The 25,072-nt window shown below is 29.8% G+C and overlaps 1 protein-coding gene across 10 annotated transcripts in view; it reads left to right on the top strand.

Annotated features, from left to right (window-relative positions):
* Positions 1–25,072, top strand: part of LOC126835212 (potassium channel subfamily T member 2) — a 163,029-nt gene that overhangs the window by 62,817 nt on the left and 75,140 nt on the right. For all 10 annotated transcript variants that reach the window (XM_050567610.1, XM_050567611.1, XM_050567615.1 and 7 more), the window contains one exon: positions 16,652–16,828. In XM_050567610.1, the coding sequence (XP_050423567.1) occupies positions 16,653–16,828 (176 nt within the window). In that variant the 5' untranslated portion in view covers position 16,652. The remainder of the gene's footprint in view (positions 1–16,651; positions 16,829–25,072) is intronic.

The raw sequence follows: 25,072 nt of genomic DNA, 5'->3' as shown, positions 1-25,072 counted from the left end.
ACAGTATATTACTATACAATAATATACAAATGTCTTATTTTCTAATGAAATTTCCCGGCACCCAAATTGATTGGCCGAGTTCGTGATGGATTAGCCGAGGAGCCGGGAGATATAGGCCAATTCGAATTCGCCGCACTGTAATTCCACGTGACATTTTGTTCTCGATTATTGCTGTGCCATCAATTTTGAACGTCAAAACCGCAGTGTTGGTTTGACTATCAAAAATGTATGTACAGCTTAATACCATATATACACATAAGTAAAACTAACGAAAAACGAGCAACATACACGAGCAAAATAAGCAGCACCTGGTTTGGTAGAGGATGGGCATCGGTTGTTTTTTGATAATATTTCTGTCAACTTCTACTTATTATTTCATGTTGAACACATTAAACTATTATGGGATTATTTTCAAAATATTTAAACTATTATCACAATAATATACCTACCTATCATTATACAGATTAGCGTGGTGAAATTTAATTTTCCATGGCGTCAATACAACACGAGACACTATACACTCGCCTTTCTATGAAACCTCACCTGGTAAATTACGTTTATCGAGAAAGTTTCCACTGTAAAAAAACCTTTCTAATACTTACAGCAATTAGAGAGATACCTAGACATCATCACCCATAAACAAGCATCAACTGTGACTTTTAACCTACCAGCATATTATCAAGCCAGCACAGTGACAGCGTAATAACTGTCATCCGATTTCCGGCAAATGGTTTTCATGAAAATTATTTTATATTCTAATCCACAGAGACAAATTCACTTTAAGACATAAATATTGAAAAATCAGATGGTGGACAGGTCAATCGGATTTACCGGCCTCAATAAATCCTCTATAAATCCTCTTTTGCATTACCTTTATAAAAACAAAAAAATACTGAGTCAATATAGCCTAAGAGCAGTCGTACAAGAAGAACGAAAAATGTCAATTTTCGCAGTCTAACGAGAAACACGAACTTGTCTCCGACATATCTCTAATGACTGCCAACGACTATTAGATATAATATATATATATTTTTTTTTTAAGTTAATTAATTTTGTTTAAAATAACGGATATTGTACAATTTTTTTTCAGTAAAGGCAGACGTAGAAACAAATACAATTTTCCGGTTTACAGTGTTTTGTATCCGACACAAGCCTACTTAATTTATTGATTTAACACTTCACCACATTCGACATTCACTGTAGGAGCACAATATTTCTTTTTTACTATTTCTGTTGCAATTATTAGTCTGGTCTCCTCGTAAATGCATATTTTGTCATGTTATGCAGCATTAATCATTTGTAAATCACTTAAATAATAATCATGTCATTGCAATAGTTAAACGTTTGACAGTTATATTGTGATGTTACTCATAAAATCCAAAATGCGATACCAAATTATTTATTTCTACTGGTATGGTTTTGGAACTGAAAATAAAGGGCAATATTATGTAACGAACGGTAGGATTATAAAAAGAAAATATTAACTGTCTGTAACAACTAACAACTGATGAACAATGTGTATTTGAAGACCGATGAACAGTGAATGTAACAATTATCGCTTTTGCAATTGGTTTATCGTGATTTCATATTTTTTTCGCAATTAAAACTTATGATTTACGTTCTTAATTTAGACACATCCAATAAAACATGTAACCGTATTATTGAAGTCATGCACAATAGCGGAGACCATCGATGAATCGTTTTCATTCGATCACATACCGAGCAAATTTACATTTTACAACACCAAATCACTTAGGCCAGTTCCATGAACACACAAGAGGAAGGGGGCGAGAGGGGCACATGACTAATAATTTACAAACGAGACATTAGGCTGGGCTTATCGAGACAACTCTTGCATAGTTCACGGAGCATATTCATTTTTTATAGACGTTTAACGGTAACACATCGTGTCTATAATAAACTTTATATTACCGTACAAAAAACTTTGAAAAAAAACACACGTTGTGAAAAAAATGTCTCTATGTTTATTATTTTATGCTATAAAAGTGAGTAGACATAATTATTATTTGGTAAGTTAAGGTTAATATTTAGTGTTAATTAGTTTGTCCAGTCAACAGGACATACCTGTCATGGGAGGTATGGCGAAGCGGATTAATAGAGTGTTCTATAACAGTTAACTTTATGGATAGTAAGTAAGAACGTTGTGGTATTTTTTCGCAGTGTTTTCGTTGTAATGTATTCCATACACTACGAACAATGTATATTTACTTATGATAAAAAAAAAATGTTGTTATAACACTTTTACGATGTATTTAAAATGTAAAATTTTATATTTCGTTACCTGAGATGTTATTGGAAAGTATTCGTTTTTGTAAAGTTATTATTTTTTATGTTATTTACAATTTCCCATCCATTATCATGTCCTTTATTTATCCTACATGCCTTGATCTCATAATATTATTTGCCATCCTATTCATACTCACCTAGTTACTGTTACAATTTCTATATACTTCCTGTTTTACTTTTTATTTAACAAGACACAAGTCAACTACAAAATATCTTATTCCCTTGCACTTTAACTCTAAAATAAATTACATATAAATAGGCAGGCAAGCGAACAAAACATATTAAATGAATATCACCTGTTGGTCACTACTTTTTTTAAACATTTTTTCAGTCTTAGATTTGCCACGAAAAAGTACAAACACTGAAGTGTTATAGCATGGTAGCTTGCGTTATAGAAAGTAAAAACTTTAAGAAATATTAAAAAAGATAAAAGCAAGAGCAATTAGTATATAAAAATTGCTAATTATTAACACAATATATAGTGTGCGTTTTTCTTCACTGTCGTTCGTCAATTGTCTACACTGAAAATGTAAAAGCGCATTTAATGAATTCCGACTCTATAGGTTTTATCTTACTTTATAAAACTAAGAAAAAACCACGAATAATTAATATATATATAATATAATATTATATTATATAATATATATATATATAATATAATAATTATACTATGTGCACGAATGCATGATTAAGGGTTTACCGAAAAAAGCATCGGCCAAGTTAAACTATACTCTCAAAAAGTTGCGCAACTGTACTTTTTTCAAGGGTCATTGTGAATGTCAACAAGATTTTTTTGCTTCGTGAAAGGGCCAGGTCACTGTCATTTCTTGCCGTTATCAAACAAAATATCTTTTTATTAAAACGTTTCCTCAAGAAAAAAAATTCTTCGACGACGATCCGATTCCAAGCGTTTCTTTGACGATCGATGTTCGCATAATAATCTCAATATAATATACATTAAGCATATTATTTATCTTATTTTGTTCATGACATTTTATCCTCGTTTGTTTTTTGTAAGTACTTACAATAAAATGTGTGGGTTAGTTAATGAAATAACCATTTAATCCTAAACTATATTTCCCGCTGTTACATGCCACTATTTAAAATTTAAAACACAATGAATAATATTATTTTTTTGTTCGTATTTGAGGATTCCATGGAAGTAGGTAAAAACTTTTATGATATTCATAAATAAAGGTCAAATCGATAAACTGGCATTGTCCACCTATGCAATAATAGAACAAGCTGTCATTGGTTCTCAGTTCTCACGATCACACGTTTTCAAATTATTCCACAACAAATAATAATGTATAATATTCAATATTTAGTAACCACGTTTTTTCTTCTTTAGGTCTTTCAGTCATCCAACTAGTATTGCCTTCCTACAACTCTTCTCCATTTTTCTCTGTCTTACATTTTTTGTTCAATATCTACATACTTTAACCCTAATTTCTTACAGGTCTGTGATATAAAATTTGTTCTTGGCCGTCCTCTTCTTTTTTTTCCTGGTATGACACCTTGAAGAACTAGCTTCGTAGGGCTTATTATTAATGGTTTAGAGGAGGGCCTAACCATTGTAATTTTTTTCCTTTCATAATATCTATCATTGTTCTTTTCTCATTGACTTGCTGCAATACTTGTTTATTAGATACTTTCCCCGACCAGCTTATTTTTTGCATCCGCCTACAACACAATATCTCAAACGCTTTTTTTCGTTAAATTAAAAAAACCAAACAAAATATTATACACAAATTTAACAATTCAGGGGTCATTAAATTATTATTATAGATGATGTATTAGATAAATGAATCATATAGTAAATGATCCATAATCATTATAGTCGATAAAATATTAGGTATCGCGTAATGAGAAATCGATGAATTCGATAAATTAGCACCAATAAATATTTTATTAGATTCCTCTTTTGTGTTGGTTGTGCCTTTTGCGACTTTCTTGGGAACCGCATTACTAACATCGAAAGTTGTACACTCTGGGGATGACCATAAAGGTCATACATGTAGTATTAGCGGAGCGAAGCGAAATCCATCACCACTTCATTTATTGGAAATTTCCGACCTTAACCTTAGCGTACACAATTTATTTTAAATTTTATACTTCAACGATAGTATAGTATGGTGATGTGGTATTTGTGAGGAATGAAAAATTGTTAACCATAGAATTAGTACACATATAAAATAAAGTGCAGTCCTTATTTTTAAATTAAGGATTTTTTAACCTCATAACTTATAGCAAACACGGTATTTACTTTGTGCGTTGTTTATTTATTTGTTAAAACTTACCTTTATTGATTTTTTTTTTTTTGAAGCACTCAACTCTTACATAAACAATTGATTATTTGTATAAGAGCTTTATTTCGTATTACATACATTCCTTGGATTTAAAGAAACAATATTATACAGTATAATCTACACAAACAGGGCTTACATTCCAAATAACGTTTGTGTTTATTCGTTTTGCATATTTTATTTTATGAACTATATATGTATTATTCATTAAAAGTACATTGTATATTTGTGTAAATTTAACGCGATAAATATTATTCAACGTATTGTTAGGTGAAATCAGAAGATTAAATATTTATAGTAGTTTAATATAATAAAAAAATGCAGTGTCGTACGGGCATTGTTTGGTTTAAAAGAGAATTAATTTAACTTTTATCGAAAGTCAACGATGTCCTTCTTGGTTAGGTCTTGACAGTAAAATAAACTAGCACGAAAATATGATATTATAATGTGATTCGGATAGTTAGAAGGGGTTTTGGATTTTCATTTAACCCATTATGACAGTTCCGGGTTTGAAAACATTTATTATTAATTGACCGTCGTTGCGATCATTATATTACAACATTTTCATATATGGCCTATACGGGTCAAACTACATCAAAGTGGAAGGATATTATAATATACAGGTATAGGAATCAACGTATGAAATGGACGTAATTGATTGTCTGACGGGTATGAAATATACAACAGCTGGCTCTGCGTATGAGAGTACTTATGTGCGGTGTTGTGTCCGGACTAATGCTAAATTAAAATCATCGTCCATGACAGCTGTGGAACCCTTTACGTTATCACTTATAGGTGGATTTTACAGCAAAAATATTTTGAGTGCTGCGTAAAGTATAATAATACCATTACAGGAAATATTCATAACAAAGTAATGTAATGCTAAATAATATACTAATTAGATGGTTTTAAACGGGATTTTTTAAAAATACGAGCAAGAACGTAATGCGTGGCGAGTGCACGCACTTAGACTTGATGTTAATATTGTAATTGTTTACTTTATAAACAATTTTATTCACAAAAATATAAACTAAGAAATGAAAAATATAAACTAAAAAATATAAACTAAGAAATGAAAAAAAAATTACTTTACCTCAAACTTTATTAGATGTGACATGTATCTGAGAATGATTGAGATTGATTTTCAAATTCCAGTAATTCCTTTCAAAATTTACATAACGAGCAAAAAAACATTATTGATATAACATTCGGATCAATTGCATGTCGGTTAAAGTACATGCATTCTGGGAACGTCCCGGAATGTTTTTTATACAATTTTTTAATTCTTAAATTTTGCTTTTTTTCTGAGACGCAATAAAATGAACCAGTTTTCAACGGAAAATGTCCTGCATTGAGATTCCTACTCATGTTTAGTAATGCAAGCAATGTCATTTACTCCAACAGTTACTCTAATAACGTCAGTTAATATTTACTCTATAACGTTTAAACAGTAGGTATGCCATTAATGTTGAAATGCCAGCTGATTCTTATAAAATGTAATAATTTAATTTAAGTTCTATTTGGTTTTTAAAATGGTTGAATATAATAATTTGCATAAGAATCTGCTTATTATATGTATCAGATTACACTGTAATTCAGGAATGATAATTGAAACAAAGTTATATGTTGATTTAATAATTGTTTTCATACAAGAAAGTCCACGTTGGAACTTCTATTAGAACATACTACTTTTGCTGTAAGGTTTTAGCAATATATTTTTCTAATGCTCAGAGAGGTTCAGTTTTTTTTTCTTTTTACCTTTAGATCAAGATAACGTTAGACAACGTTAAGAAGACGTTACCTAATTGGAAGCTAACTATAAATCATACCTTTTCAACATCGTAACTCCGAATTCATTTATTTTTCGGTATATTTTACCATTACGCTTTACTTTTTAATGAAACTATTATAGCTTACTGGTCTACTATGGTATTTTAAAAGCGCCCTACTTAAATTGGGTATCCACACTCGCTATAAGACCTACATTATATAAAAACGTTATAGTTGTAATCGATTTTAAAGTATCACAAAGACTTTTTAAATAAGCGATGTGATTGTGCACCGGAAATTAGTATGTGAATTTTTTTCATTATAATTATTATTTAAATTATTCGTATAGTTTACACTTACAGAATGCTTTTATACCGATATTAGATTTTTATCTTGAATTGACCGTGGAAATTCTGTCCGTAAATTCTGAACTTTAAAAAAAAATTTTAATCTACCATAATGTATTTTCCCTTTTGCGATACGCATTAAAAATTGGATATAATTTCTAGTCGTCTTAAAACGAACAATAGCCGTGACAGCTGCGAGTTTTCTATTGATTTCGCTTTAAAGAAAGAAACATACAATTAAGCGGTGTTTTACGTTAATGGCCTTGGTCCTATGTATACGTATAGGGTCATTAATCCATTAAAATATTAATTGCAACCCCACTGACTCCGATTGAAATCGAAATAAAGACAACGAAAGTTGTTTTTTTTTTATAATTTTGTTTTATAAATGCCACATAAATGACACGAAGGTACCCGCAGTTATCTCGATCATGACAAAAATTGCACGCGACATCATCAAACCATCAGTGTCTGGAAAGTATGAAAATGAAAAACCAAAAAATAGTCGTGACGTCAAATCATTATTGTTGTTTTGTCGGCGTAACGACATTAAAAAAAATATATTTAGCGTGACTACAAAGTACACCGCAAGTTAAAGTTTTAACGTCATCGATGCATGGAATAAACTGTTTACAATCTGCATTTAGTATAATGATATTAAACTTTGCCATAGCTGAAATTTTAACTCTAGAATATTTTAGGTTCTGAGGTAAATAGAGCGGGTTTTTAGGAAAACATTAAATCATTTTCAAATTTTAAGTTTTAAATTATTCATAGAGTCGTACCACGTGGCTAGAAGTGTTTATGCTAATGTTAAACAATACAATGTGTCCGAGTGATTCTCATTAAAGACTGGCATCTGAAAACTCGCGTTTCAGTGGTTTTGGTATTGATGGGTGGGTATGACACGAGGTATTTTTGTTTTTTTACTTAAACAGTATTTTTAGTGTTGCACCAAACCTGATCTTCTGCCACTATTGATACGAGGGCGTACCCAAAAGAAGATGTTTGGTACAGCAATAAAAATACTGTAAAAGTAAAAAAACAAAAATGAGAAAATTTCCATTGCGAAATGATAGTATAAAAAAATTACTATTTCAAATTGGAAAGAGAAAACAATTTTAAAGCGAAGAATTGAAGTTTATTATTGTTTATTTCATAAATTCTTGAATTTAGTTTGGTCAAAATTTTACTCATGAGAAAAATTCTTGTCGAAATGGTTTTTTTTTTTCAAGCAATGAGATTTATTTTCTTTTTTATGTACTACTGTGATGTATTTGCAATTGTTAAATGGCTATCACAAACACCATTCATATTGGCTTCAAGCTTTAAACAGATATATTTTATTTTTTTGGATTTCAAGATTCTTTTCAGTAGCGTATATACTAGTATAAGACTGGAGCTCTGGAAGCTTTGAGACATTTTTGGAAATATTCTCGGTTTTCTATTATTATGTAAAATTATAGTTACCTAATTTTTTTCCAAGATTTGAAAAATAATTATATTTAGTATGAAATGTATTATGTATGAAAATAGAAAAAGCGATTTTTTTAGGTTTTTTTTGTGTACCTACATCATATAACTTGATTAATCATAATATATAAAATTTAAAAAAAATAAGTTATTTTTCTATCGTGGTAAACTTAAAGGTTGCATTGGCTACATTTTTATCTAAAAAATATAATTTTTCTTTTAGTTTTTATTACACAAGAAGACCCCGTCATCCTAATTATATAACCTAAAACCTCAATCCCCATAAAAGTTCCAATATTTTAGTTACTGGAAATTATTTGTTAATACTTATCAATTATTTGTTAATACGTTGATGTATAATTATACGAATAGTTCATAGGATATTACCATGAATATATTTTTTTAACATCATATATGTTTTAAAAAAAATGTTTTATAACTTTCAGGCCTTAAATACAAAAACTACGTTCAAAAGAGTAAAATAAATTTATGTTTATGTTATTTATGGTTTATGTTATTTTTTAGTTAAATAATATATTATATGTATAATATAATATAAAAAACACACCACACAAGTTTAGAAGTAACTAGAATATTTTTTAATATAGTTATAGCGCGTCATAATTGTGGAATTAAAAAAATGTAAATTTTTGGGTGTTATTAATAAAAGCACGTCACAATATCGAAGCTTATAGCAAGTAGTACGGATATCACAAACAGACCTTTCGAAAAAAAAATCATTCATCATGTTATTGTTTTTAGGCTGGTGAGAAGCTCATGACTGCAGATTATAATAGTCTTTATACAATGTATTATAATTTATATATTTAGAAAAGGTCGCATGACCGGCAAACATACAATTCGGTTTGCTGAACTCTATAGCTGTAGCAGTATGCCGTGTAGGAAAAGATAACATTTCATTATTTTGGAATGAAACGCATAATATTGTTATCTATACCTATACAAGTTTTTATATAATAGTATGAAAAACAGGACGATCGTAAAACTAAAAGTATGTTCAGTTAGACAAAAAAGGCGTCAACTCTTTGTGTAATTAACAAATAATGCCCACGCGTTGCCAAAGTCAATACTATAATCATTGATATACATAGTAGGTACACCAGAGAATAAACATTTATTTTGAAAAAAATTAGGTTGAAAATATACGCAAACTATACCTATGTCAAAACGAGTATCTCCTTTTTGCTTTCTATTAAGAAATTATATAAAAATCATTTTTCAGGAAAGAAGGAAATAAGTAAAAATATAATTAAAGAGTTGACTCGGTCGGTGCTTGTTTGGAAATAAGGGTTAAGATAACGGTTTCTAGATAGAAGACTTTAAAAAAATGGTTTAAACATTTGAAGAAAAACATTACTTCTAATGCCTTTCTAAACGCCTTTCGTTAAGGATAATTTGATTAACCGGACAACTTATCCTGCTTTGTCCAATACAAAGAATTCATTAATTTACTCATCTAAACATATTTTTATCATTTCCAAAGTGTATACAATATGAAAAAATGTTTTTTTCGTCAAAACCCACTAGATAATCATCATAGTTTAAAAACTCATCCCTAATAAGTTAAGAATGGAGTCATTTGTCATTCAGCTTATCATTTACACGTTTCTGAAGAAGTAAACGATTTTAACTATCTACAACGAAATATCTTTGATTAATTCATAACAGTCAAACATAGAATGATAATATACTATCTATACGGAATGAAGAAATGTATTTACGAAATTAATTTTTTAAAAATAAGAGAAGAATATAATTATTTATGGTAATTTCATTGTAATGAACTATTTTTAATGCATTTCCTGTTAAAGTTTAGTTTAGTTCTTATAGCTCGCCTTAATTTTTAGTTGAAAATATGTGAACTTTTAGAGTGTTTTTCTTGATTTTTAAGAAAAAGGGGTGAACTTTTTAATTTTTGTGATTTTCAGGTATAATATCTGATCTAAAGAATTGCTACATGAAGAAATATATTATATAAAAATCCCGACATTGTAAAAACAATATATCTTCTCTAGACTGCTGAGAGAATATATTATATTATTATCTAGTCAATTTCTTAAATTCTCATTAAAACAACCAAAATAAACACCGCATTAAACTTTTAAGGTAAAATATAACATATCGATATGTATAATCGAAATTTCCCCCGTAAACTACTGACGACATCTAGTGAATTAAATGGCAATCGTATGTATATATGGGAATAGTACATTGACAACTTTTGTGTAAAACCGAAGAAAGAATGAATATTTATTATTTTTAACGATTATTGTTCAAACTATTGAATATCGATCAGCTATTTACTATTACAGTAATATTATAGTAATAGTAAAATGAAAATAAATAAATTTACTATCGAATACTTATATTTCTTTTTGTATACCATTTCTAGAAGAAAATAGCCGGTACATAGTATGATTACACTAAACAATTATTTTTTTGAACTTTGAACTTATACTCAAAAAATGATGTAAATCGATAGACGCTTATATTCTTTGTTGCTTGTGAGATATTTAAACTATTAGCTATACCATAAGTATAAGTGTAATAATAATAGTTTATACAAATAATGTATAATAATATACAAAAATAATAATTTGTTATAAAGCGTCAAAAAAATAGTTTTCGTAAACCTGATACCTGATTAACCGATCGATCCTGTATAGAGGTCAACTTGCCGGTGACTCGGTGTATGTATTCCGACCGTAAACTGTCTGTAATGGCAAAGGGTTAGTTAATATTTTATTTTCAGCAGTGGACAGAGACCGAACAGTAAGCTCCATTATCGTGAGAAATTATTTAGAGTAATATCAAGTAAAACAATTGACAAAATGGTGCATAACACTAACAGAAGAGCTGATTTATGGATCATTAAAAACAATGAAAAACAATTTTACAAGAGATCAAAGTCGCAATTTTGTATGTAAATTTCGTTGTGATTTGACCAACCGAATTAGTGTTTCAACAGCATTTTTCAGTAGATTGAAAATGCGTCTCGTATACTATGGAGTAGATCTGTAATAATGTAACGTACCTATATTGATCTACTTATAAAATTGTAATAGGTTCAAGATGCTTAACAATGGCCAACACTTTTCACTTGGGAGTCAATAATTCACAAACAATAACCACCGCACTTACGTAATCAAATTTCAAACGTCACGTGACCTTTCGACCCACATATCGATGATAATAGCGGTTCCTTTGTGTGCTTTAGAGTGCTGTCTATCCGTCGCATCGCTCCTATCTAAAAAGTACTAGGATGAATCGTTATTGCACATACTGCCACGCGTTTTACGAGCCACTTGACATATTTATAAGGGCTTTATGCAGCGGCAGCTGTTGTGTGAACTATCATGAATTGTAAAAAAAAAAAATAATAATAATCATTAAAAAAGGTTAAATAAACCAGATCTCATTTGAACAATGGTGATGTCAACAGTTTTATGATAATAATTTTCTTGACTTTTCTGACTTTCAATATTATCGATTTTACTAACTATGGACGCTTCTCCAACTACAAGATTAATATTTTTTTACATAATTATAGACTTTAAATATAAGTTTTGCAAATTACAATGTAATTTTTTGTAATGACAAACACAAGCTTTTTTGTAAACAGATTTTACTGGCATCAAAATAATGTGCAATCCGATCAGTGAAAGGTAATTTCTATCAAATATCAAAATTTAACGCATAGAAATATTATTGTCGGATAGTTAAATAAATTAAAAAAACTATTGCCAACTTATCAACCCAGTCCAATGATTTTGAGCATCAGAGTGGGAAGAGTGAGCTTTGAGAAAGGTAGAAACTCTTTTTTTACGACTCATTTATATTTTTTACTATTGAGTGCTGTGGACGAACCGAGGGGATTCAATTAAACCTTCGCGGCGGTCATTTGCCAAGAACCAGATCGACCATCGACGATTGATGCCCGACAAATACCGCGGCGGAAAGTATAATATATGTATTTAAAAAAACAACCCAACACATTTTAAACGAAACCGCGGCGTTATCGCGGTCTCCAGAGGGCGAAAACGATAGAAGCAGAAGCACAATGGCCGCACGAAAAGGCAAACTAACGACGCGGAATAATATTTTCAGCGTAACAAGAGCGATTTTTAAGCTCTGTGTCAAAAAAAAAAACACAAAATAACATCTATCAAAAACAAACTCTTTTACACACTTATAGATCCCGTGTGCATTGATGGTCAACCTCATGTATCTCCGGGGAACGATAAAAATCTCGGGTGTAAAAAGAGACCACATTCGCCGTGTCCCGCTCGTTCCACTGGTAGGAAAACGACCACTCGAGACGAACTCCTCCAATTAAGTTTGGCTAAATTTTCAGAATAATTTTGATTGTATTTTGATATAAAGTCTGACGGAAATTTAAGCGACGCGGTCATGGCGCATAAACCTAACCTGACCGCTGTGAAAGGTGTCAAAACCCGGTCGTATGGGACTGATACCGCAATTGATATATTTTTGTACAGGGTATTTTTTTTTCTGCATGTTACCATATTATATCGTATGAACCGTTAAGTACATGCAAATTATAGGAAAATGATCACTGGTTGTAATTCATTAAAGTCACTTCTCAATTTCTGAATAGGTTTTGAGAAAATCTCAAAAAACTATGGTTGAAAAAATAATCAATGGTTGTTTGAGTAATCTAAACTTAGAAGTTGTCTAACTTTCTCATTGAAAACCACAATACATAAAATATACGAGTATAATTTAAATTGCGATTATTGAAAATGTCATAAATATTAATATAACTGATCAATAACTTGAATGATTTATAATTAATTCTATTAGATTCAAGACGTAAATTAATGTATGCCAACTTAACCTAAAAATGCGATCTGTAGTTATTTCCTTTCATTTTTCCGCAAATGTTTTTCAATAAGAATGGCAAAAAAACCTTTCGTTCTTCTAGCCAAGAACATCTCGTGAACTTAATTGTTTTTACTCAATAATGGTTAGTTCTTTATCTCCTTCTTGCAGGATATGTAGATTTAATATTTATTTTTTTGTTACAAACATGTTTAATAATACAATTTATAACAAAACACACATGTGCAACTTACCAATAGGTATGCTACACTAACCAGAAAATAATCTGTGCTAACAAAATATTGTTTATTAACCTAACATAACAGCTAATGATAGCGCCGTGTCGAGTGGCATCTCCAGACGCGTGCATACGAACCACACCCAAAGACATATTTTCATGATCCTTCAAGGGAAAGATGGTTATTATTTTTATGACAATAATAAAGCGCAAAAACTTAACGACGATACATTTCAATAAGTTAAATATATGTTCATCCTATCCTGTTTAATATCCTACTTAAGTGGGTTTAGTTTATCGTCGGCTATACTACATTGGTTTATGCCCTCATCTCAGAACCACTTATTTGTGTGATGGGTTAAACCCCGCTGGGATTCATATTGAATAAAAAACGAATAAAAGTAATAGGGTTTCCACGGCCGTGAGCCATGCTATACAGTTAAAACTACATCAAAGTAAGACGTATGTTATAGCAACCGGTGTATGCGTTTAATTACATTTTCAAGTAACGAATAGGAAAAATAACAGGATAGGTATAACGGAAGATGGTTAATTAATCACCGATATAAATAAATACACTTGATTATTGTTTCACTGTTCGATAAGGAATGTGTTTGTTTTAAGTTTCACGTTTCCGTTTAATTGTTATTATTTAAAAAAATATAAGGCACATTAAAGTGAATTAACGGATAATAGAGTAGATTATGTAAGAATTTGTAACTGAATTATGTTTGGAAATAAAAACTTTGAATTAAACCAATTTTTCACAGTGATAATGTTAAAACTGTTCCAAGGACATCATAATATTATCAAACTATTCAAGGTTAGGTTTGAAACTATCATTTACCGTTATTCGCATTTGATGAACCCGTAAAACATTGATGACGCACCGTTATATATTTAAATAATATCTGTCAGTAGTCGACGCTGTGTAAATATTATTCTGTGAGCTCACGTATTATCGACATTATGCAGAACGCCCATAACATTGCAATCTACCCGTGTATAATTATTTTGAATTCAGGACACCATTGTTGATGATTACCACCCACAAGTTTGATTTTAGTCAATATAAAATTTTAACTCATTAGAACTCAAAAAAAACCGATAATTTCGAGCGCAGGTTCTCATAAGACTAAGGTATGTTATCAACATTGTTAGGAATTGTTTGCAATGTTAGCATATTAGCATTGTTGTAGCTCTATGAAAATCTAATAAAATATGATATTTTATTACAAGAGCTATTTTTTTTAACTGCCAACACTGGCCTATATATATATATATATATATATATATATAATTCTCTTAACTTTGAAAACTAGTTCTAACATCGTTAAGCCAAAGTTAGCAAATAAACAGAGCATACAAACCAGGCGCAGTTATAGGTCACGGCTATTTAAATGTTTAAAGTAGACAAAACAAATTTTAAAAAAAGGTTTGTGATTTTATCAATATGTTTAATCAATTGTTGTATCCTATTATTTAATGGGACATGCTTTAAAGTACTGTAATTACTTTAAAAATTATAAAATAAATTTCAACAAACAAATATAAAAACACTAAATTATTTTAAATCACAATAACGAAACAAATAAGTAAGCAACTATCAAAACTCACAACATCCAAAAATCAAATTTTTCAGAAAACGCAAAAAATTGGGAGAGGGTTTTTCTAAGCAACTAACAATTCTATATAACATTATTTTGAAACAGTTTGGACCAAAAAACTCCAATATGGCATAAAAATGTACAAGTTTAGGTGATAATATTTTTAAAATTGGTATAATTTATGACGTATGAATTCTTGTCAGCGCTTAAAGTTTTTTTTAAAATTAAAAATCGACTTTTTCCTTTGTACGTTTAAGGACTACTATTATGATAGTCATAATAGTAGTCAGTAATTAGTATGAACTGTATGATGCTCAACAACAAAAATACTTAAAGGTCTTGAAAATATAAAAAAAAATATTTATGTTTTATAGAAAAAGCTAATACATTTCAATTCACTCTAGTAAGTGTTCTGAAGAGTTCAGTTTTAATGTGGGATCGTTAGAACTTTATTGAGACGGACGTATTTAACAGTAATAATAAAATTCAGCTTTTATGTAAAATAATATTTAGCTATTGTCACTCGTAAATGGATTATTTTCCAAACTAGATTTTTACCAGTCATAAGACGTACATTTCATTTACTCAAATACGACACTTTAATTAAAACATGATTGATGGGGGTTATCTTTTGAAAATTTGACAGTCAACACTATAGTATGTCTACGATGACTAAATGTGTTCCATCTTGTCAGTAATGCGTGTTGTCTCGATCATGAGATAGAATGGCCATCTCAGTTTCCCCGACTTGCTATTCATATTTCACAACGACATTTGAATTTGTCCATTCGCTATATTATGATGATAGTGTAGTCTGTTTAAATTTTTTTATTAATTTATAGTGCATTTTAATGAGAAATGAGAAAATTGAACAGAATTCAACATATAAAAAAAAAGATAATAATTGAATGCAGAATTATTTCAATTGGATCACAATACGACTTACTCTTTTTAAAAAATTATAACACGTAGCACGGTATTTTTTAGTAGAAAAAAAAATGTTTTATAACTATACTTGTAAAAAAAAAACGCAATCGTTCCTTCTCATACTCAGTACATTGCTCGTTTATATTTATTTTATTAATTAATAACAATATGATAGTTAGGTTTTCCGCTAATATATTATACAATTTTTAATTAATTATTTCTCGTCCAGAAACAATAAAGTTGATGCGCCCTTTTTACATGTTTACTTTGCAAGTTGTTAAACCACTTTTTTAAAAAATTTAATATTTAATCTTACAAGATTTAGTACTTCCTTTTCTTGGCTCTATAATAAACCCGTAAAAGTATTAGCTGGCATTGTTACAGTTCTTCAATTGTTTCAATTGAATTCTATCCTTTTATTGAGAATTATTCTTTCAACTCAAAATTGTCTATTCTTCCATCTGCTTTGGTCTTCCACTAGATGTTTTTTGTTACAATTAACGTTCAATTGCTATCCTTGTTGAAATTTAAATAACTTTTTTAAAAATTTAAATATTTTTTAAATTATGTTAACACGTTAACTCTACATCACATGTTTGTGTATACATTTTATTAAGCGTGTTATACAACTGTGTACTTATTATTAGGTATTCATATATAATAGCATGAAAAGCATTAAAAGTTCGTCTAATATCAACTGACTTTGTCCAATGAATTGGTGTTAGATATATTTACTTTACCGCAACGTTAAGCAATCTCAATAAAAAATGTAACCTTAAAAAAAAAAAGTTATTTTGTTGATTTCTGTTTCAGAATGTCAATGTTTTTTTTCCGTTTGCACAACCTTCGCCGTGAGGAGGAAATAAAAAAACGCCGAAAACGAGGCATGAGGCACAGGCATCAGCTGACACTGGCGCCAAGTCGGTTGTTCGAGAAACCGCCACTAACGCCGTCCGACAGCCTAGACGAGGTCGCCTTACAAATACCCAGGTGAGAGAGACACGTCACCGCTATCGATTATTTTCTTATCCGTCCAAGTTTACCACTAGATGGCCTTAAGCTTATTGTTTCTTCCCGTCATACTATAGCCTGTACCTTGGTTCTAAAATGGTCAGACTCATTTTTTGTAACTTTTGGCAAATGAGCTTTTAAGCTTTTTAATTTTCCACGAGACCCTGGGTTAATTTGTTTATAAAACTCTTATATAAATATTATTATTAATACTTAATTTTCTTTTTTTACAAAATATAATATATAAATTCGAAAATCGATATTACAGTGGATTACTATAGTTATAATTGAGACACAAAAGTTCAAAAATGAAAGTTTTGTATTTACCTTCTTAACCGATTCCAACATATTAATATTATAATAACACATATTTATTTTTAATTTATATATATATACTATTTATAATATTTTTTCATTTATTTATGTCGTCTATGTCATCTTTAATTTATGAATCACAGTTAAGCAAATTTACATAAAATAATTTTAATAGATTTATATTCCATATCGAATTAATTTTAATATATATTGAGATAACATTTTATTCGTATAATGCCTAGCTTTGGTACGATTAACCGATGATTAAATTAAAAGCACTAGTAGTAAGGAAGGCCCTTGGGTTTCCCCTGTCACGTCACGTGAGGTGAGTGACGGTGACGTGAGGAGACGTGCCGCGGTGGGCGAAGAGGTGAGCACCGTGTGGGCGGTTGACACTGGGCTCACAGTGTGGTGAGCTACGGACTAAGACTAGCTGCGGTGGTCGAGGGCCTAGTCCCGGTGGCCAAGAAGACGAGTCCCCTGTGAGCGAGGAGGTGTGTTACGATGGATAAGAAGGCGAGTCACGTGAGTCACGGTATTGGGGAACGCGATCGGCGTGATCAAGGCCACCATGCCGCACCGCCGAGACCTCGAACGTGATAAATATATGGTTTGAAAACAACGGTAAACGTTTTCCAGAAGGAAACATAAATTTGGATTGGACCACAACGATAGGTACCTTTGTTATTGCATATGATAAGTTCTGCTAAACTATTTCTAGAGTCTAACAAAGGAAGATACCCGTTGGCTAATTGTAATAAAGAAACATTTTAAAATGATCGTCCAATTTATTCAGTAGCTATGATAAACAACACTAAAAATGCTACTCACAACAAATGGGTTTTACACGATCAGTTATATAAAATACATAATAAGCGTTCGATAAGGAATCCACAAAAAAAAAAATCATAGCATAGTGGTCTTGATCACCCCGATCGCGTTCACCAATACCGTGACTCACATGACTCGCCTTCTTACCCATCGTAACACACCTCCTCGCTCACAGGGGACTTGCTTCGTCGCCCACCGAGACTCGATAAGTTATATTGAATATAGCTCAAAACAATAATTGTTACGAACTATTAACTTTTGAGTAATTTATGGAAAATTAATTGTTGGCTTGTTTGAAGCGATATATTATAGTACCAAATGTATACGTTTATTTGTAAACACTATTATTTTTATTTATAAGAAAGATATTTTCAATATATTAAATGATTACTATCATTATAGGATATCTGAGTTTGGAAATGTCTAAATTTTGAGGTTAAAAGTATTACAAACCCATGTGTAATACTAGGATAATGCGAATATAATAATTTCAACATTTATAAAAAAATGAATTACTTATCACATTTTGTATAATTCCGTAGTCATAGAAGGATCAACTACAATATACTTATTATACTTAAGTGTAATATTTTGGATATTTGATATTTAGTTAGACAAAAAAAAATTGAATCTTATTAATGTTTTGTAAATTGTAATTTGATGATTATCGACTTGTTTGAGTCAATTATATAAATGCTATTTTCACGCAAAACAGTGTGTTTTTACAATCGTTGGCCATATAATGTGGTTATATTGTGCACTACCTAATTTATAAAATGTATTGGGTATCCGATGCATGTTAGAAGGGATGTGAATATATATTTCTCTTAAATTATGCACTCCTGTGGGAAATGTACGTTTTGTGTTAAAAAAAAACTGATCGTAAAATGGAAATCGGCTACTACCATATACTCATGGGAAAAGGTCAGTGAGTTTATATTTTACAAAACTTAACGACATATTTACTCCAGTAAAAATGTTGGATTAACATTTTTTTTTTTTTGATTAAAATGTATGTCCTATTGTTTATTAAACTACGTATATGTTTATTGATTAGTACTCTTTTTCTATTGATTCCTTTATTATAAGCCATTGTTGTTTACAAAACGAAAAAAAAAAATAATTGGTCGAAGAAAATAACATTTCATATTGTTACGTATATATTCAAAATATTAGGTTTTTGCCTAATGCCGGCCCATTAATATTTATTTATGATGTTTATATTATTGTGTACACAATATTCTATACACCAAAAATCAAAATTTAATTATATCATTAATAGCACTAATAAAACTAAATAATGTTTAATGTCGTATCGCGATTACTACTGTTTGAAACTTTTTTTGATATACCTAATGTTTATAATTGATATAAACAAAATAAAATTTTACCGCCACTTTTTTACAACAGGCTTACTTATGTTGTTATTAAGAGTGAAATTCAAAATATATCAATGAAATAAGATTTAAATGTGCCCAAAGAAATTATTTTAATATTGAAATCTTGGTCGAATCATTCATTTCTTTTATCAAAATAATTAAAGAAGGCTCTAAAAAAGTATAATATGCCCCTTTTATAAAATATAATAAAAATAACACTTTATACGTTCACCTCAGTTAAATTGAACAGCAGATTATTTAATATTATCCAGTTGAACATTGTTTTTGGAAATAACGAGGTTAATTATTATAATATGTTGTGAGGATATTTCATAAATTCCTTAGTGAAATATTGCAAAAACATAACTTTAAAAACCGAGTATAACGGTACTAAATACTAATATAGAACAAGTACAAAATAAAATACCTTACATCTAAATAACAAATTTTCAATGATGGCGGGTTGAAAGTTTTTTTGTCGGAACCACGAGGGTACAAGCATTTAAATATGCTTAATGAAGTTTTGATTAAAAAATATAAATATTAATATCCGGTAAAAGTAGTGAGTTAGACTCGACAATTTAAACAAAGGCTTATTATTTGAAAATTTAACATACTATCGCACTAAAAAGTTTTTTCAGTCAATTGCCTCGAGGAAGGTATTCCTGCGAGCAAATATCTTCTTCTTCTTTATATTCGCCTTACACTCCTAACTACATGTGGTCGTCCACCCTAGTCCTACTGTTATAAACTGAACTTATGCCATATTTACAGGGTACATACAAATAATTAGTAATATCATGTTTATAATATTTTAAAAATATTTGTAAGATTTAACATAATATGTCATTTAACAATATTGATAAACAATATTATGTTGAAAAATTGTTAAATTGTAATTTAAAAAATATTTCAAGTGTATACAATCAGCATACCGATCGGTAAAGCGACAGAGGTTCGCTTGGATTGTGTAAAACATCTTGTCAAGAGTACAACAGTATCATAAATATGAATCTGCCCTTCACCGTTTTAAAATGTCATTTGTTCAGCGAATAGCACTATACAGGGTGATCCATCTGGTGTAAGACACTGTTTTTCTCCAAAAATATGAATATTTTAAAAATTATTTGTTTTCTATGCTTGTAGGTACATACTTATGTTTGCATTATCCGATAGGAGAAAATCAGACACAATGAAATGTTTCGGTATAATGATAGACAAGCGGTTCTTATCTATCTATTCAAACACAGTGGATGCGCTACTGTTATAAAAAACCGAACGACTATTGATCTTAAATTCAAATGTTTGGAAAGACATATCAAATAAACAGATTGGTGACAAATTAAAATTAAAATGCTAACATTTTTTTAAAAATGTTAGCATTTTCTAAGTATCGAAAAATATAGTAAAATATGTATCTACAAAAAGGTATTATAGGAAAACAATTATTTTCAAAATATTGATATTTTCCGAGAAAATGACTGTCTTACAACAGATGGAATACCCTGTATATATTTTCTCCCGCCTAAGACGATTTTTTAATAGTACCAATTATTTGCATCCTTCTTTGAGTATCCTTAGAGACACTTGTCTTATTCGTTTATCCCGGAACTTGCCAGGCTTCATCACCATTGAGCGTAAAAGAAATACACGGTTTATTGAAAAAATGGTCTATCAACATTTATGAAAAGGCTATTCTGGTAACGGTATACATGTTTTTGAATTGGCATAATATTTTGTAAAAAGTGAAAATTGCGCAATCATTTTGTAACCTATTTAAAACGTGTTTAATATTATATTAATGATAGCATACAAGTTTATTGACATTTATTTTGCGTTATAAATAAAATATACAAAATTATGATACAATATAATATATTTCAAAAATATACAAACGGAAACATCATACCCAAATAAATTTAGAAAAATTGTTGAAAGTGTACACAATAATATGAATAATATATAATAATGGAAAAATATTTGTATTAAATCTACAGTTTACTATGTCTCTATTACGGCATGTATCGAAATTGCATAGCCGGAGTGCCGTGTTATCGAATTGAATGTAAATAACAAATTTTTTGTAATTTTACAATCGCAAGTATTGAATATAACACTTATTGTGAGACCAAAAGAAATAGCGATAACTGCAAACATTTGGCGAGCTTGACGTGGGAAATCGCGAAAGTGCCGAGGGTGGTTAGTGATGGTCTCCGTAGGGAAGTAGAGAAGAAAGACAATATGTGTGTACACTGTACAGGTACAAATTGTGTGAAACCGAGACGAATGACGACGGGGGAATTGAAGTTAGAAATGAGAAAAAATAAATCAAAGTAAGTTCATAAACTTAGAGTGATTGAAGAAAGAGTATGAAAATACGCGATACACGTCCTGTAACGATTACACCGAGTATATAATATTATAAATAAGCACGATATATAGTTATATTATTATATATGGACGTAAGGTAAAGAAGAATCATGACCCAGGTGGCCCAGGTGTGACACAGTTCAAGTATAAATCATCACAGTATTAAGGGACTACGGTGTTTCCGCGTACAGTGAGCTTTGTCGTCATTCGGGAGCAGCGAAGGTCGTAAAATATACTTTACCATTGCTAATAAATCACAAAGGATTTAAACAGTTTTGGGGGGGGGGGGTTAGCGAAATATGTACCATACTATACAATACGATGTACATATATTGTATAATGTACAAGTAATTAGGGTATTCATTTTATATCGTCCTGCTCATGTCAATTCAAACAATTAAAATATCTTAGGGGCAAACTGTTAATACTATTTTCGATAACTTTTCCTTTAAAGCTAATTTTTAATTAATAATAAGCTAATAATTAATTTATACATACAAATCAATAGTTAAAATTTGATAACTACAAATAATTTTTTTACTTTATTACATAAGGTCAGTAAAATAAGATATTCATTCGAGTAATACTTTAGTTTTTGAAATGTATGTATATTTATAATTCAATGGCCTCAAAATTACATATTTTAAATAACAAAGAACTAAAGTTATTCAAGTTAATGATAAAATGAACAACATTACGACCAATGAAATATTGTTTGTATAACTTAAATAATTTAAGGTAATGCAATTCAATAAAGGCATACTATTTTTAATTTAAATTTATTTAAATTATGTTAGCATTCAAAATATTTCCTATCCTATATTTCTTATTAGTTTCTTTTACTGGAATTCATACATATTTCAGTTGTCATTTACACTTTAGTTTTTACATGTTTCTACTATTAGCAAAATATGCAATCGTCTTTTATATCACACATGTCATTGCCGCAAAAAACCTATGTGCCAATTTTTCGATTTTGAGGTTATGGTATCCCTGGATACTGAAAAAAATAAAATTATCATATTATAATACAATCTCCAACGTGCTATCTCCGTTGTAGAATAAATTAAAAATAAAAAAAATAATAAAACCTCCTACCTCCTCCCCCTGTTACCTACTATAAATCGTTTTACACTTTTTAGTCTCTCCCGAACAATTAGGTTTTAGTACATGGGAGTTTTTTTCGCGGCAACGACGATATATTAAGCTTTTTTTCTGTTATTCTAATTATTTTAACGTTCTGGCAAATTAAAATGAATTAATATAATAAGCAATGAAAATAATTCAAATATAACTACTCAACTTAATTTATTTAACAAGTTTGGTCTAATAAATAGGTTAATTATAGTTATTTACAATTTAAAGTATATTTCCAACGATTTAAAATATTACCACTAATTAACTTTAACTTACAGATTTTCGTAGTGCTACTCACTTGTCTCCGAAGAAACCATTTGTAATAGTACATAAAAAACAAGGTTACGGATGATTGTCCGAAACTTTATAGTACATACATTATACAGTCTACATAATATACACTACAGTTTTTAAAACGTCTAACACGGATTATTGATGAAACATTTTATACATATATAATATTATAATATGTTATTGACATAAATTTATACTTCACTTGGGCATGCTTTGTTAGGAGCCGGTGAAGATTAATGGTTATTGTCTGTAAGTGCATTGTTATCACAGAAGTTGGATGCAAGCTCAATCGATTTATCTTTTACACTTTAAAAAGTCAACTGTCAAAAAATTGTTTATGAACCAAACTCCAAAGTTATAAAAACGTCTAGTAAGGATTGTGTTAAATGATAAGTTAAGAATTCAAACTATTTAGAACATATTTTATAATATGTTGAAAGTTGACTAGAAAATGGCGTTTCTTCAATTTAAAACAAAAACTATATTATATTGTTTTTTATGTTATGTTATTACGAGTGACTTTTTTTCAATCTTAACTTTTCCGATTAAACTTCTTACCTGTTCCGAGTGTGTTATAAAACAAATAGTGACTAGATCAAAATACTTGTATACAATATAATAATTACGTGTCATTGTAATTTTTTTAAAAGTGTTCAATGCCTATTATAACAAGTTAGTATAGATCAATAATATTTAGAAAATTTAAACAGACTTTTAAATTATATAAGTGCACTACTGAAAGACAAATAATGGTTTGAAAGTGGAAAACGATTGGTATGATTATGCGCACGGAAGTACAACTTCAATAGCTATTAGCCCTTAATAGCTATTGCGTGTACAAGGGTGTTAAACGATACAACGGGTGGTAGACAAGTGTAAGTTAACCACAAAGGTACTTGTGCGAATGGATTACATTCTTCGTAAGTGTTATCACAGAGGCGTCTTACTACAGACATAATCCTGTAGAGTTGAATCAGACCGACAATAATACGAGTTTGACACGATGATAAGTGTAATACTGTGAAGTTAAGTCAGGACGACTACAATAAGAGTTTGGCACGATTATCGTTCAAGTATAATACCATTTGAGAGAGAGAGAGTACAAATTTACTATCATTGCAAGTACCGCGGAACGACAAAGAAAATTGGAAATGACATAATCGACAAAATTCGTGCACAACTGCAATGATTTTATGACTGGCTAAAGATAAAGATTTAGAACGTAAATTAATTATTTTTTTATAAAATTCAAGTTTATTTTACTTTAACCGTCACGTCTACAGAGAAGAAAAACATATGTTTTAATAGTTTAATTGGTGTCAAAGCTAGGTTGTAGTGGCTTAAGGTGTTGCGATTACATTTTTTATCATTATAATAAAAATATATATTTATTTTTTTAATGGTAACTGAATTAATTAAATTAAATGAACATAATAACTATGATTATCAACGAACTCGTCTGTATAGGTATACCTATAAAAAAGTATTATAGGTGTATAGTTATAAAAAAAATTCTGCTCATAACATTTAGTGTTTTTTTTTTTTTAATTTATTATTTTTAAGAAATTTCTATTAAATTGTCTAGGTTAATTTAAAAAATATGCACATATATTATTGAAGATTGAAATGTAAAATATGGCTAGAATGTACTTCAACCCTGCAGCCGTAGAGTTTTAGATTAATATATTTATTTCCCTAATACAGTAGAAAATCATTCGTCAAAAAGAATAATCGTCGTACAAGCCACTCCGACAGAAATTCGTGTTTGTCAAGTACCAAGACCGAATGCTCATCTTTGAGTGAATCAGTCAAGTTGGAGGGTCGTGACCTCTTTTAACAAACCTATGTACGTTAAGTACGATTACTATGCCCACTGAATCTTTTTTAATTTGTTCAA

The sequence above is a fragment of the Adelges cooleyi genome, unplaced genomic scaffold, assembly GCF_023614345.1.
Source record: "Adelges cooleyi isolate 19-005CV unplaced genomic scaffold, UGA_ACOO_1.1 ACOO_flye_CR_arks_rails_tigmint_CR_PRNA_23, whole genome shotgun sequence".
Lineage (NCBI taxonomy): Eukaryota > Metazoa > Arthropoda > Insecta > Hemiptera > Adelgidae > Adelges > Adelges cooleyi.
Note: the sequence above shows the minus strand (reverse complement) of the source record. Positions and strands in the feature narration are given on the sequence as shown.